Raw genomic sequence first — 14,492 nt, 5'->3', positions numbered from 1 at the left:
CTCTGGGGTCCCCCCGACACAAAGTGTGTGTGTGCATGGAACAGAAAAACCATCAGTTCAGTCATTGGAGTTGAAAGGTCTGATGGCTTGGGGTAAGAAGCTATTGCAGAGTCTGGTCGTGTTGGACCGGATGCTGCGGTACCTTCTTCCTGATGGCAGGAGGGAGAACAGTCTGTGTGAAGGGTGGGTGGAGTCATCCACAGTGCTGGTTGCTTTGCGGATGCAGCGGGCAGTGTAAATGTCCATGACGGAGGGGAGAGAGACTCAGATGATCCTCTCAACTGTCCTCACAATGCGTTGGAGGGTCTTGCGGTCAGAGACTGTGCAGATGCCAAACCAGGCAGTGATGCAGCTGCTCAGGATATGGCCTGCTTAATAATGTGCAACATCTTTCTTCAGTAGTTTACCTTTAATTGGGCTGGTTTACCTGGCAAACTAATTATCACAGGTGCCTGAGATTGCTTTCAGTGATCCAACGAGCCCTGAGACACAGTACCATGTGTATGTATATCTATGGTATCCTGCATCTTAAACACTGTACACACATGCCAGAACCACAGGCAGGCAGATACTGCTGGTAGATTTTATGCCTGATTTGAAATAAATTGTGCGTGTTTCTCAACCTCGGATTGTCTAAGCATCCACTCCGTTATCTGCTGTTTGTTTATGGTTAAACACACACAAATGCACTGTCACTCCGCAGCCTGTGAAAGCGGTGACCTCCTGCAGAGTTCAGGTTGCTGTTTACCCTTCTCCAACTTCTCCAGAATTCCTCTATCAGCAAGAGACCTGACCATGCAACATCATTACCAGAATGTTGTTTTAGGCTTCCCCTTTGAAACGAGCCGGCGTTGCTCTCTGGCCCAGTTAGCAGACACCAGCGTTTGGCCGCAGGACCGATGGACAGGCTTTCCGAGCACTGGGGCCATGTTAGTTTACACACAGGCCACAGCATCACCAGCTGTTCCATTTGTTATTAGAGTCAGACTGTCACCTCCTGCTGGCGGCCAGCAATATGTGCCGTTTATGTGGAAAGAGTCGGGCAGACCTTCACCACTTAACAGGGCTTCATTTTCTGTGCGCAAGCCTATGGGAACTAGAACACATGGGATCACTGGAGAGGAATATGAGGCCTCTTCTGAGGTTCTGAACAGTATATAGGATGTTTGATGAGTGTGTGATGGGTTGTTGCTTCTTGCCACAGAAAAATTATGAACCCGAAAACGTTTTTTTCTTAACTGCCCTATAAACTGTTGGTGCTCTGAGACAAATTATCTCAGGATTAGATGTTTTCCAGGCAGAAACTTCTAAGGTTTTAAGGTTATTGTGATGACATAACCTAAACACACAGAGCCAGCTTTAAAGCTCTAGATCTAAAGCAGTTTTATGAGCCGGCACACTCGCAATTTCATGTTTATTTGCCCGCATTCAATCACATTAATAGAAACCACAACAGACTACTATTGAATGAGCAATATTCTGTGTGGAAGTACAGCTCCACTGCCACGTTGATGTACGCTCGAATGGGGTTGGTAGAGGCCTATCATGTCTAGTTCAGGCCTAATTGTGGTTCTTATGGTGTTCCTTGACCATTAATTGATGGAGTTTGAGTCTGTCTGACTGAGCAAGGACTAATGGGTTACAGGCTGTAATTACACACCTACAACATGCACCTATGTAGCACATGTACTTGATAGCATGGGTAGCTAGTCATTTCTGGATATATTGGGAAGGTGTAGCTAGTAAACCTTCACCTTTGCTGGGAGCATTCTCTGATACGATGCCTTTGATGCCTTTAGCCTATCTGAATATCCTACTCACTAGTTTATTTAGCCAGCTTTACCTATAAATGCACACTATGGCACTGTACTCCTGCCACACGATTGGCTGATTAGATAATGGTATGAATGAGTCGGTGTACAGGTCTTCCAATGTAGCTGCAAATGTAGCTGAAAACACTACCATAACTCAGCTACAACTGACTGCAGACAAGCTAAGCAGAACCCTCGGCACATTCCCACTTGGGTGCCCAGGGTTCCTTCGATCAGAACGAGCAAAGGACATTTAGGTAGTAGAGGTAGACGAGCTCGGCTAATCAGAACCACAGCTTCACTCAGGTTCTGGGGCAGCAACTCAGACACTTCCTTCTGGAGTGGTGGAGGTTGAACGTTGGGAGACAGAGAATGATGCTTTCATCCACTGAATCTTTTTAGGAACCCAGCTAACATGTCCATGTGTGGCCTGTATGAGTAGTCCAACTGGTAACCAAAAGGTTTTGTCCCAGGGTTCCACGTTGGCCCCACACATGGATGCCCACCAGGATCAATGATGGGACCAGGAGGGGTTACACATGAGCCCTATCTGGAATGTACAATGCATATGGGAGCTAGATGGGACCCATGTGAGATAAAGGTAGGCTGTAACGATGGAACCTGGAACCTGGAAGGTGCTGGACTCTCTTTCCTTTCCATCATTTCATTCTTTCTCTGTCCTTCCCTCTCCCTCTCTGTTTTTCCCAGTCTCTCTAACAGGTGCCAGGTGCTGTGTGAGGTTCCGGAGCGTCTCTGTTATTCTTTATTAATGTGGAAATTCATTCATGACATGACTGCAAGCGCTTTATAGTTATATAGTCTGCTTTCCAATGAAAAAAAAAAGTGGATGTGGCTTCCACACAAGACTGATTTGATCAACATCTGTCTTGCGGAGCTGTTGAAACAGCTGCTTGGCTTCCTATGAGCCTGGAGCCATAGACCCATTAACTCTGAGCTCTGAGGTTTGGCTCATCAGCGGCAGATGTTTGTAACCGGAGGATTCAAAGAAGCAGGCTTTATTGCGGAGATGCGGATCCAGAAAGATGCTGTTTGCAAATAGAAAACATTAGTAAAAGTTAATGAAACAGCACTGATCTGAAGTTCTCCTCCCCTACCCCCACCTCAGTGCACGTGAGTAGACATGGCCCCTAAACCAGCACAAAGGAAAGTGGTCAAAGTGGCTCTGTGGGAGCGTCAATGCTGGAAGGCAATGCTGGGCAGAATGGACACCTTTGGGTGAGCTTTAGGTTGTGGTTTGTTGCTGTTGTTGGTCATAGTAATTCTCATGTGTAGGAGTGTATCTGTCCGAGAGGCGAGATCTAGAGTTTTGAGAATCGGACTTAAGGCGATCGCAATCGTAATGTTGCCCTAAAGGTCATGAGGTCATGACAGTAATTGCTCCCAGAGGTTTGCCTCTCGGCACAGGACGACCTTTGATCTGCTCTGAAAGAAGTGCGTTCTTGATACATTCTTTGCAGAATTGTTGGAATATGTTTACAGAATTATGAGAAGCTATTTTACTTTCTTTCCAGCCACCCACCTATCTGTCCATCTGTCCGTCCAACCATGCATCTATGCACCAAGAGACCTTGGTACATGAAATGAAAGAAGGTCTGTACCTGGTGTGTGTGTGTGTATGTGTGTGTGCATCTCTATGTGTGTGGTCCACAAGCATATTCATTTGAAAACAAACTAAAACATGCTGTCGCTTTCCAACCACCCTCTCTTTCCCCCTCTCTCCCTCTCTCTCGTTGATCAGATCGGATCAGATTGCATTCAGATCTCAGTAGGCCGCATGAAAAGTCAGGTGTAAACACTCACTCTCAACACGCATTGTGGTGGGATTATAAATGGATCACTGCAGTCATAGACAAATCTTGGCTATGTAAACTGTGACTGCCTTCGCCGTTTCTTCATACAGCTCCTACAGGCCACTTCCACGTCCACTATTTCCACAGCGGAAGAGGAATGTCCGCCATCATGTGAGAAAGAATGCTATTCTGTATTTGTGAAACCAGCCACCGTTCTTTCTTACCAGTCTTTCTGGACCACTCGTGTCCAAATCGTCCTCTGGACAGCACTGCAGAAAACACAGCAGCCACAAGACGGAAATCTGATTCATGCCCATATATGCATATATATTTTATACATATATGTAAGCATAGTAGATTGGACGCACATGCGAAACTAGACTAAGACTAATACATGATGATGGTGCTTCATCCAATACTTTTGGGATGAGTTGGGGAGTTGGGGATGAGATGGGGTGGTGATCGTCCAACATCCTGACCTCAGTAATGCAATCAAATCCTCACAGCAGTGCTCCAAAATCTAGTAGAACGCCTCCCCTGGACAGTAAAGACAGTTACTCCCAAAAAGCAGGAGAAACTCTTTTTTTAATTACCATCGATTTATTTGAGATGAAACATTGAATGAGCAGGTGTCCCAATACTTTTGTCCTCAGAGTGTATATGTTTGCATATGTTGATATACAGATAAAATTTGTCACGTATTTGAAGATGGCCAATTTTTATATGGCATGTATTTCAATATGTGCAAATACATTATATGGGCAGAAGTATTGGGACACTTAATCATTGAGTTCAGGTGTTTCATTCAGTCCCATTACCACAGGTGTATAAACATAAGCCCCTAGCCATACAGTCAGCCTTTCCACACATTAGTGAAAGGATGGGTGGTTCTGAAGAGCTCACTGAACTCCAGCGTGGTTCTGTAATCTGGTGAAATGGGGGTGGGGGGGTCGTCCTCCATATTAATGCCTATGGGTTTAGGCATGGGATGTGAGAAGAGTGTCCCAATACTTTTGTCCGTGTATTGTGTATGTTGTTAGATATGTATGCCATATATCTGATTTCTGTACGACACACGAACACACACAAACACACACACACACACACACATACACACACACACACACACACACACTCTGAATTACTTTAGTTACAGTAAACACGCACGTACGCAGGACACCGAAGCAGATTCCCACCAGAGCGTTCTCTCACGAGACCTTTCCAAATAGGGCCCCAGGACTGGGCGTCCTCCGGCTGACCCCCAGCTCCCCCGTGCACTCTCTCCAGAGTGGTCTTGGTGAATATTCCAGACACTTTTGGCATGGTTATGTCCTGGTATTTACAAGATTGGTTTATTTGTTCCTGGAAAGGTTGAAGAAAAGCACCCAGCCAGTCGTCCCTCAGCCCGGTCGGATTAACAGCAGGAAACACAGATTAGGTTTGATGAATTTTTGGCAGCAAAAATCAGAAGATATTGCAGGACAAAATCCACTGGGTGGTCTGTCTGCCTGTCTGTCTGTCTGCCTGTCTTCACTCTGCTTGGCTCTGTTGTGCTGATGCGTTTGACTTGAAAGGCAAAAAAAATACATTCAAAAGTACCAAAAGTGGATTAAATACATTCAGATTCCAATTTAAAAGAAAGGATTTTCTCATAGTAGTAAACCAGTGTGTGTGTTTGTGTGTTTGTGTGTGTGTGTGTGTGTGTGTGTCTCCAATAGGTTAAATGTGAAATAACAACAACATGCCTGTAAAGCCACATCCCACAAGAGAGAGAGAGAGAGAAAGAGAGAGAGTGAGAGGGAGGGAGACATGGGGAGACACATTAAATAATAGAGTGAAAATAAAATAAAAGTGAAAATGGGGCGAGAGAGAGAGAGAGAGAGAGAAAGAGAAAAAGAGAGAGAGAGAGACATATGAAATAAGATTAAAAGACAGAGTGGAAAAGGGAAGTGAAAGAGAGGGCGAGAGAGAGCTGTACAAAGTGAGAGAGGAAATAAAGGGAAAGGGACAGAGAAAGAGACAGACAGTTTGTGTGTGTGAGAGAGAGAAGGGGGGCGGCGGGGGGGGGGGGTAGGTAGTTGGGGTTAGAGGGAGGGAACTATAAGGGGCGTCACGGCAATTTAACCTCTGTCCTGCTCAAACTGTCAACACACACTCCGATACACTCTTGTCTGTGCGCTCCGATCAAGCGCACACACTCCTCTGTACTGGTTTTACTCCACACACACACACACGACCATTGGAGCAGAGGGTTGGGCCGAAGGACGTTGGTCTGACACATCTGTAAGGTAAGGTAAGACGTTAACATCTGTATTTCTCAGCTCCAGGTTCTACTGGAGCACTGATCTGACTGTGAGGGAACGCTGGTGGACCTACTGTGCAAGCGCACATCTGTAAACCTCTGTCTGCCTCTCTCTCTCTCTCTCTCTCTCTCTCTCTCTCTCTCTCTGTGCCTGCTGCTCCTGATCTCTATCTGTATTCCTCTCTCTCTCTATGGATGGCCATGACCCTGCAGCACGTTTGGTAGGTTCTGACCACTGCATACCAGAAAACCCCACAAGACCTGCCTGATGTTTTGGAGTTTTGGAGGTGCTCTCCCAGATAACATGCCCACATGGGGTCTTTATGGGTAGTCCAACTGGGAACCAGAAATTTTCTTCCACAGGTTCCATGAGGGTTAAGCGTGTGCTCCATCTGGGTTGCACACTGCACATTGGGGCCCAGATGGGACCCATGTGAGATTAAGATGGGCTGTGAAGACTGGACCCATTACAAAAGCTCAAAAATGGTCATTTATGGAACCCAAAGTGGTTCTTCTATGGCACTGCTCAAAGAAAAGAGAACCATTTAAAGACTTAATGATCCTTCGCTTGAACTATTTGATGAATGAATGGTTCCTAAATGACCAAAATGGTATTCATGGAATTCCAGAGTGGTTCTCCTATGGCATTGTTTAAAGAACCTTTGGTAGAACGTTTTATTTTGAGGAGTTTAAGATAAAATCACTTGTTACCATAAGCTATGTGTCAAAATGTTTGTGGACACCCCTTTTAATGAATGCATTCAGCTACGTTAAGTTGCACCCATTGCTGGCACACGTGCAAATGCACATACACAGCTTGTCTAGTCCCTGTAGAACTGTAGTACTGCCAATAGAACAGAGAAGACTCTCTGGAGCAAATAAGCATGAATCTGTTGTCACCATGCTGCCTAATGCTAGGCGTAGACTAGAGGGGTATAAAGCCCCCCAGCATTGAGCAGTGGAGCAGTGGAAGAACTGGAATGGTGTTCTCTGGAATGATGGGGCTCCATTCAAGACTAGGATATGGGATGAGTCGAGGAGTTAGGGATGAAGTGGGGTCGCCATCATCTAACATCCTGACCTCACTAATGCTCTTACTGCTAAATACAATCAAATTCTTACAGCAGAGATCTAATATTTAGTAGAAAGCCTTCTTCCTTGGACAGTAGATACAGTTACTCCAACAAAAGCAGGAGAAACTCTTTTTAATACCCTTGATTCGGAGGAAACAGTGAATGAGTAGGTGTCCCAATACTTTTGTCCATATCATGTATAACCAAGGGGACGTTACCCTACTTGTTTTAGCTTTCACACAGAAACAATGTGAGAGACAAAGCTTCAATTTTAACCCACAACTGAGCGACTGAGAGTGTATTTTTCTTTCTCCTCTAGCTGACATTTGGAAAAACAACCTTCCTGGCAGTCTCGGGCCTCCATTAGTGTGAGGTGTCTCACCATGGCCTGGGTCACGGCCTTAATAACAGCCATATCCTGCGTGCTGATGAGCTGTGTCTACTGCCAATCAAACTCCTCCACCGACTTCCTGTTCTACGATGACCCCACGGTGGCCCACGCTACCCTCTCACCTATGGCCCTCCTGCTGGAGCTGGAGAGGTCAGAGGTCGAGACACCCAAGCCCAGACTCGGCCTTCATGCCTCCTCACACTCCTCCTCCTCCTCTTCCTCTTCTTCTCCTTTATCTTCATCCCTCGTCTCTGGGAACAGAACAGTTCTCAGCCACACTTTGTCCACGCCACCCTCCTGCTCGCGCAGGACGAGCATGAAGTTGATTTTTAAGTACTTCAACATGGTGTTCTCGTGCCTCATTTTTGTGGTGGGCATGGTGGGCAATGCCACCCTGCTGAGGATCATCTGCCAAAACAAGAAAATGAGGAACGGCCCCAACGCCCTCATCGCTAGCCTGGCTCTGGGAGACCTCATCTACATCGCCATCGATATCCCCATCAACGTCTATAAAGTAAGACAGTCACACTCACTTTTTAACAGACCTCTGGGGTCATTCGGCATTAGTTGTAGCAATGCACGGTGTTATCAGGAATCACCACAAATAGTGACATGTACGACATGTACGGTAACCCAGAATGTTTCCGGACATTACCCGGAGGAGTTGTTTACATGAATGCAAAAGTCCGGAAAGTCCAGCCCCCTAGTACAATGTCCGGGCACTGTCGAAAGTGAGCCCATGGGTGAATAGAGGAGGTACTTTTCCGGAGATTTCACAGTGGTTAATGCCGTGCCTCTTGCACGTGCTACACACAGGCGCCCCTCACCTAAACCATGTGGAACGTTTCCTCCATGCAGCCGGAGATTTTCCTGAGAGCGCGTCTGACATGGAAAACCTCTGGCTGTATGCTAGATGTGAGGGCAACTCACTTTTATGCCTCACATTAAGTCATACCATGCTCTATACCACACACCAACAATGCTGTACCAGCCTAATCAATACTAGATGTGGTTCGAGCAGATTTGGCACTGGTTTAGTAGCTCTAGTTGTTATCTTGAGAAAACAAAGTTTAGTTTTCCTGAGATTTCAAGAAAATGATTCTGTTATCTGGGACAAAACTGTTAACTGCTTGGACCCCTAATTAACTTCATCACAGGAAAACACAGTACATAAAATATATGAATCCATAGACCTTCAGATTTTCTGCACCAACTGACAGACATGCATTAGAAGTACAGAGAGCTACAAACACAATGAGTCCAATCAGAAACTGCACACTGTGTACAGTGCAGAGTGACCCCCACTTTAACACAGGCGGTCCGGTATTACATCACCATCTATCACCGTCACCCTACACCCTCTACATCACTGCCTGTGCCTTTTCAGTGTCACTCACTGCTACTGATACTGAGCGTGTGTGTGTGAGTGTGTGTGTGTGAAGTTGTCTCAGCAGCAGGTCAGCCTGACTTGTTTAATCTGGAATGTCTATCGCTGCATCACTCAGCAGACACACACACACACACACACACACACACACACACACACAGCATTTCATTCTCCTTGAAAGGAGTCTTGTGTGTCCATGTCCGGTATATGGGAAATTCTTTAACTGGGGGCTCTTTTTACCATCTACATGTACACACACACACACACACACACACACACATATATATATATATTTTTTTTTTTTTTTTTTTTTTTTGTGTGTGTGTGTGTGTGTGTGTGTGCATTTTATGGTATTAGCTGGCTAAATGTGTGTTTCCATTTAAGTTCAGTATGTGTGTGCCTCTGCACTTGCTACTTAAAAAATGATTGCGTTCTAATGTTTGTGTGTGTGTGTGTGTGTGTGTGTGTGTGTGTGTGTGTGTGTTTCTGTGCAGTTGTTAGCAATGAGGTGGCCGTTTGCTGAACACTCCTTTGGCTTATTCCTGTGTAAGTTTGTCCCATTTCTGCAGAAGGCGTCTGTTGGGATAACAGGGCTCAACTTGTGTGCCCTGAGTGTGGACAGGTAAATCACACACACACACACACACACACACACACACACACACACACATACACACACACATACACTTAGACAAACCTGTATTTTTTATTTATTTGTGCTTGTGTGTATATGTGTGTGTTTGTGTGTGCAGGTACCGTGCTGTGGCTTCATGGAGTCGTGTGCAGGGAGTGGGCATCCCCGCCTCGACTGCAGTGGAGATCGTGAGTATCTGGGTGCTGTCCCTTGTGCTGGCCATTCCAGAAGCTGTGGGCTTCAACATAATCGACTTCAAGTTCGACAACGTGTCCACCCACATCTGCATGCTCAAACCAGAGACTCCGTTTATGACCGTGAGTTCCAGCGGCCAAGACCATCAGTACACCATTGATGTGGTTCTAGATAATCCATCCAGAATATTCAGATGCACTCTTGTGTGTGTGTGTGTGTGTGTGTGTGTGTGAAGAGCATTGCAAGATCAAAGACCCCTTTGTAGCAATAATTAATAATAATTTGGGAATAATTAGTGAAATGTCCAAATGTTTGTGGACACCCCTTCTAATAAATGCATTCAGGTACTTTAAGTTGCACCCATTGCTGTCACAGATGTGCAAATGCACACACAGACACAGCTTACCTAGCCCCTGTAAGGAAGCATTGCCAATAGAATAATAGGACTCTCTGAAGCAGATACACATAAGCCTATCTGCACCATGCCTCCTAATGCCAGGCGTGGGCTAGATGGATATAAAGCCCCCCATCATTGAGCTGTGGAGCAGCTGTACTTTTGGGATGAGTTTAGGAGTTAAAACAGGTGGAATCATTGTGAGATTATGGAGTTATCCCCTTCTCATCCCATCCCAACTAGACTGGAAGTGTAATCTCACATGTGTTTGTGTGTGTAGTTTTATCGAGATGCAAAGGACTGGTGGCTGTTTGGCTTTTATTTCTGCACGCCGCTGTTTTGCACGGCCATCTTCTACTCTCTGATGACCATGGAGATGCTGAATTACAGGAAAGGGAGTCTGAAAATTGCCCAGAGTGAACAACTCAAACAGGTGAGTCATCCAGGGTGATTCTTTGGACCCATGTTTTTAAGAAATCCCTCAGAGATGTGAATCATGTAGTGTTTTTTCAGTGACCTGTTGACTGTAAACAAAAAAGTAATAGAGTAATAAAGTAAAAGAATAGCTGAACTGGTTAGAGATGATTCAGTGAAGTGAATCGTTTAGTGATGATTCAGTGAATCTTCAAAAAGACATTGCTTATGATGTTGTATGTCATAACGACTGACCTATGTGTGCATGTATGTGTGTGTTGGCAGCGGCGTGAGATAGCAAAGACAGTGTTTGCTCTGGTGCTGATCTTCGCTCTGTGCTGGTTCCCTCTGCATCTGAGCCGCCTTCTAAAGAAAATGATTTACATTCCAGAAGACGCTGAACGCTGCGATCTGCTCAAGTAAGACTTGCACACACACACATGCATATCGACCTATCTATCTGTCTGTCTGTCTGTATATCTATCTATCTATCTGTCTATCTATCCATCTATCTATCAACCTATCCATATATCTATCTATCTATCTATCTATCTATCTATCTATCTATCTATCTATCTATCTGTCTGTCTGTCTGTCTGTCTATCTATCTATCTATCTATCTGTCTGTCTGTCTGTCTGTCTGTCTATCTATCTATCTATCTATCTATCTATCTATCTATCGACCTATCCATCTATCTATCTATCTATCTATCTATCGACCTATCCATCTATCTATCTATCTATCTATCTATCTATCTATCTATCTATCTATCTATCTATCTGTCTGTCTGTCTGTCTGTCTGTCTATCTATCTATCTATCTATGTCTATCTATATTAGTGTGAGCTGTGGGAGTTTCATGTGGGCTTTGGCTCAGTGTTAAAAGGGGAGAACTCTTCTAATAAGTGAACCCAGAGTTATGAAAATAAAGAGACTGTCAGTTTGCTGGTTATGGCTAAAGCCCCGCCCTTCAACAAAACAAGCCAATCAGCTTGATGGTTATGTGAGTGGAGGCTGGTTGACGATATTGTGGCCAGACTGTGTCAAAATAATAGTTCCTTTTTAGTCTTTTTAGCTGATTCAAAACTACTTGAACATTCATAATAATATTTTAAAAACAGTGCATTTTTAAAAATATATTCATGTTTATTGACTTCATTGTTAGTTAGTTAATATATTAAATACCCTCAAGCTAAATCTAAAAGCTGATAGCTACAAAAGAGTTATTTGTTGATTGAAGGATTCATAATCTGCATCAATCAATTATTAGTTTCATTAATCAATAGATGTTGCAGCCCTACCTCTATTAGGCAGAATCCAGGCTTAGCCAACATGTGGATAACATTTACATTTACATTTACATTTACGGCATTTAGCAGACGCTCTTATCCAGAGCGACTTACAAAGTGCTTTGCTATTTACCCAAGAAAACCTCAGCTAGTTAGAATAGACTAATACAAAAGATACCTCCAAGCTTAGACATTACTAAACACAATACAATAAGGCGACCATAGAACTATTCGTCCAAGTACTCTCTGAAGAGGTGGGTCTTCAGTCTGCGTTTGAAGACAGCGAGCGACTCGGCCGTTCGGACATCCAGGGGCAGCTCGTTCCACCACTTTGGTGCCAGGACAGAAAAAAGCCTGGACGCTTGTCTTCCGCGGATTTTGAGGGATGGTGGGTCGAGCCGAGCCGTACTTGAAGCTCGAAGGGCTCTTGGTGCGGATCGGCTTTTGACCATTGCCATCAGATACGGAGGGGCTGGTCCGTTCTTGGCTTTGTAGGCCAGCGTCAGGGTTTTAAATCTGATGCGGGCAGCTACAGGAAGCCAGTGGAGAGAACGCAGCAGTGGAGTGACATGGCTAAATTTTGGGACATTGAAGGCGACCCGTGCCGCTGCATTCTGGATGAGTTGCAGGGGCCTGATGGTGCGCAGAGGGAGACCAGCCAGGAGAGAGTTGCAGTAGTCAAGTCTGGAAGTGACGAGAGACTGAACAAGCACCTGGGTGGCCTCTCTAGAGAGGAAGGGTCGAATTCTCCGGATGTTGTACAGAAGAAATCTGCAGGACCGAGTTACGTTAACCCTGCTGCATCTGTTATGTAGCAGCATAAAACACAGAACTGCGTTTTATGTTGGTCCCTCGTGAAAAAGCGCTTTCACCATGGCTAATTTAGACGTAAACTTGGACAGTCAAGGAATTATCAGCTTTCCCATGAATTCCAACATCAATGTAATGTTTCTGTGTGTATTTTTTTTTAGTTTCTTGCTGGTATTTGACTACTTCAGCATCAACATGGCAACCATCAACTCCTGCATCAACCCTATCGTACTCTGCTTTGTCAGCAAGAAGTTCAAAAATTGCTTCAAGGTATGGATGCCTCTCTCTCTTATCCCTGGCAACCTGTCTCACTTTCTTTCTGTTATTAAAGCTCTATTTATGCTCTACTATCCAAAGACAAAATTTTCATCACTGTCTTCATTAGAACATCTCCAGAGTTCTGAGGGAGTCAGGCTGTGCTGACTCCCTCAGGGGGGCGCTATACAGCACTAGTTGAAACAAACAGTAACTTGTACACAATAACAGTATCTCTCTCTCTCTCTCTCTCTCTCTCTCTCTCTCTCTTCCAGTCATGTTTGTGTTGCTGGTGTCCTTCGGGTACGCTGTTGAGCATCACAGGGACCAGTACCCTGTACAAAACCCCTGACCTCCATATCGGCCCTACAGATCGCATAACACTGCGCAAAGACAGCTACAACTGATGGCACACATAATGCCTTTTTGCTGCTGCTCCGAGAGCAATGTAAATATTGGCATTGGCTGTGAGGACTGAGAAGAGAGGCCTAATGCCATCCGAGAAGGAGTTCACTCTTAAGACTCTTTTTGCTTCCGCTTAAACTGAAGGGTAATATCCTTCTAAAAGACTTGCTATGGTCTGTCACCTGTTAGGACAAGCCACACTTTGCTGAATATGGATTACATAATTATGACTGTATTTTATTTTGCCTTGAGATTAATTTTTTTTAAATATGTATATTTATTTAGCTAGTCCTAATGAGGTTAGCCCTTTGAAAGAAAACATTTAAGAGACCCTTAGAAGGAACAAGTTTACTAGAACAAAAACAAAACACTGATTTAATTTGACAATTGATATTTTTTTATTGTATTGCTCATTAAAATATAATGAGAAATGCAGTTAAAATTGCATATTCTAGATGTTCAATTGATATCATATCTGCAGGTTAGAACCCTCCCTATAACATAGCGGGAGGCCTTCCTATTCTCAGACCCCTGACCATGGAGGGCTGTTAGTAGTGTTGATAGGATTTGAACTTATGAGTCTCTTGAGAAGCGGCAGTTGGAGCAGTGAAATCTTGCACGTTTTCTGTGTAAAGTTATGTCACTTTAAGTTAAATTTAGGTAAAATACTGTAAAGGACTGTGTAAACCTTTTATGTAGTGTAATTTCACAGCTCTAGACCGGCCCTACGGTCTAACTGCTTCTCATTGTGTGTGAGGAGCTCATAAATTCAAATCCTGGCCTGGACTGAGAGCTTCACTGTTAAAAGCCTCCCAGTCTTGGGCTTCACATGAAGCTTTTGCCTGCAGATGGAAATAAGCAATAAATAGGGCTACAAATATTTTGTCTTTACAGATCAACTCCATGAGTATTGCTGAATAAACTGAAATGCAGAAGTATTTTGACTAAACTAAGAGTTAACTAGTAACCAGTTAGTTTAGTATTTAGGTTGGCCTGATTTGATCATTTTTACAGTATAGAAGGTCCTGCTGAGTGTTGTATAATTGCCATATTTATATGCCATGCTAAAAGCTAAAAGCAGCCTTTGTGGTCAAGATGTTAGAACTTACTTGTGTGATTTCCTTTGAACGATGTAGCAAAATTATATAAGTAATAACTCTCGAATTCAGGTGGTTGAACATAGCAGCAGACCAGCATAACCAAGAGCAAAGCAAGTTGTTAAAGATGGTGTATTTAATGATGAACTTTTGCCTGTGTTTTATAACTTATTGTTATTTTTGTGCTGGGTTTATATTTCTATATAAGGACTTATATATAAGTCC

At 44.1% G+C, this 14,492-nt stretch overlaps 1 protein-coding gene across 2 annotated transcripts in view; it reads left to right on the top strand.

Moving 5' to 3' along the window:
- Positions 1-5,758: 5,758 nt before the first annotated feature.
- ednrab (endothelin receptor type Ab) overlaps positions 5,759-14,492 on the top strand; it is a 10,106-nt gene continuing 1,372 nt past the window's right edge. Inside the window, exons 1-8 of one of the 2 annotated variants that reach the window (XM_072696400.1) lie at positions 5,759-5,910; positions 7,317-7,902; positions 9,270-9,397; positions 9,528-9,726; positions 10,279-10,431; positions 10,698-10,831; positions 12,672-12,780; positions 13,041-14,492. The exon at positions 13,041-14,492 is cut by the window's right edge and continues 1,372 nt beyond it. In XM_072696400.1, the coding sequence (XP_072552501.1) occupies positions 7,381-7,902; positions 9,270-9,397; positions 9,528-9,726; positions 10,279-10,431; positions 10,698-10,831; positions 12,672-12,780; positions 13,041-13,172 (1,377 nt within the window). In that variant the 5' untranslated portion in view covers positions 5,759-5,910; positions 7,317-7,380 and the 3' untranslated portion in view covers positions 13,173-14,492. Of the gene's footprint in view, positions 5,916-7,316; positions 7,903-9,269; positions 9,398-9,527; positions 9,727-10,278; positions 10,432-10,697; positions 10,832-12,671; positions 12,781-13,040 lie in introns of both variants that reach the window. The other variant, XM_072696402.1, reaches the window with a different exon arrangement.

This window comes from Salminus brasiliensis, chromosome 14 (genome assembly GCF_030463535.1).
Source record: "Salminus brasiliensis chromosome 14, fSalBra1.hap2, whole genome shotgun sequence".
NCBI lineage: Eukaryota > Metazoa > Chordata > Actinopteri > Characiformes > Bryconidae > Salminus > Salminus brasiliensis.
Note: the sequence above shows the minus strand (reverse complement) of the source record. Positions and strands in the feature narration are given on the sequence as shown.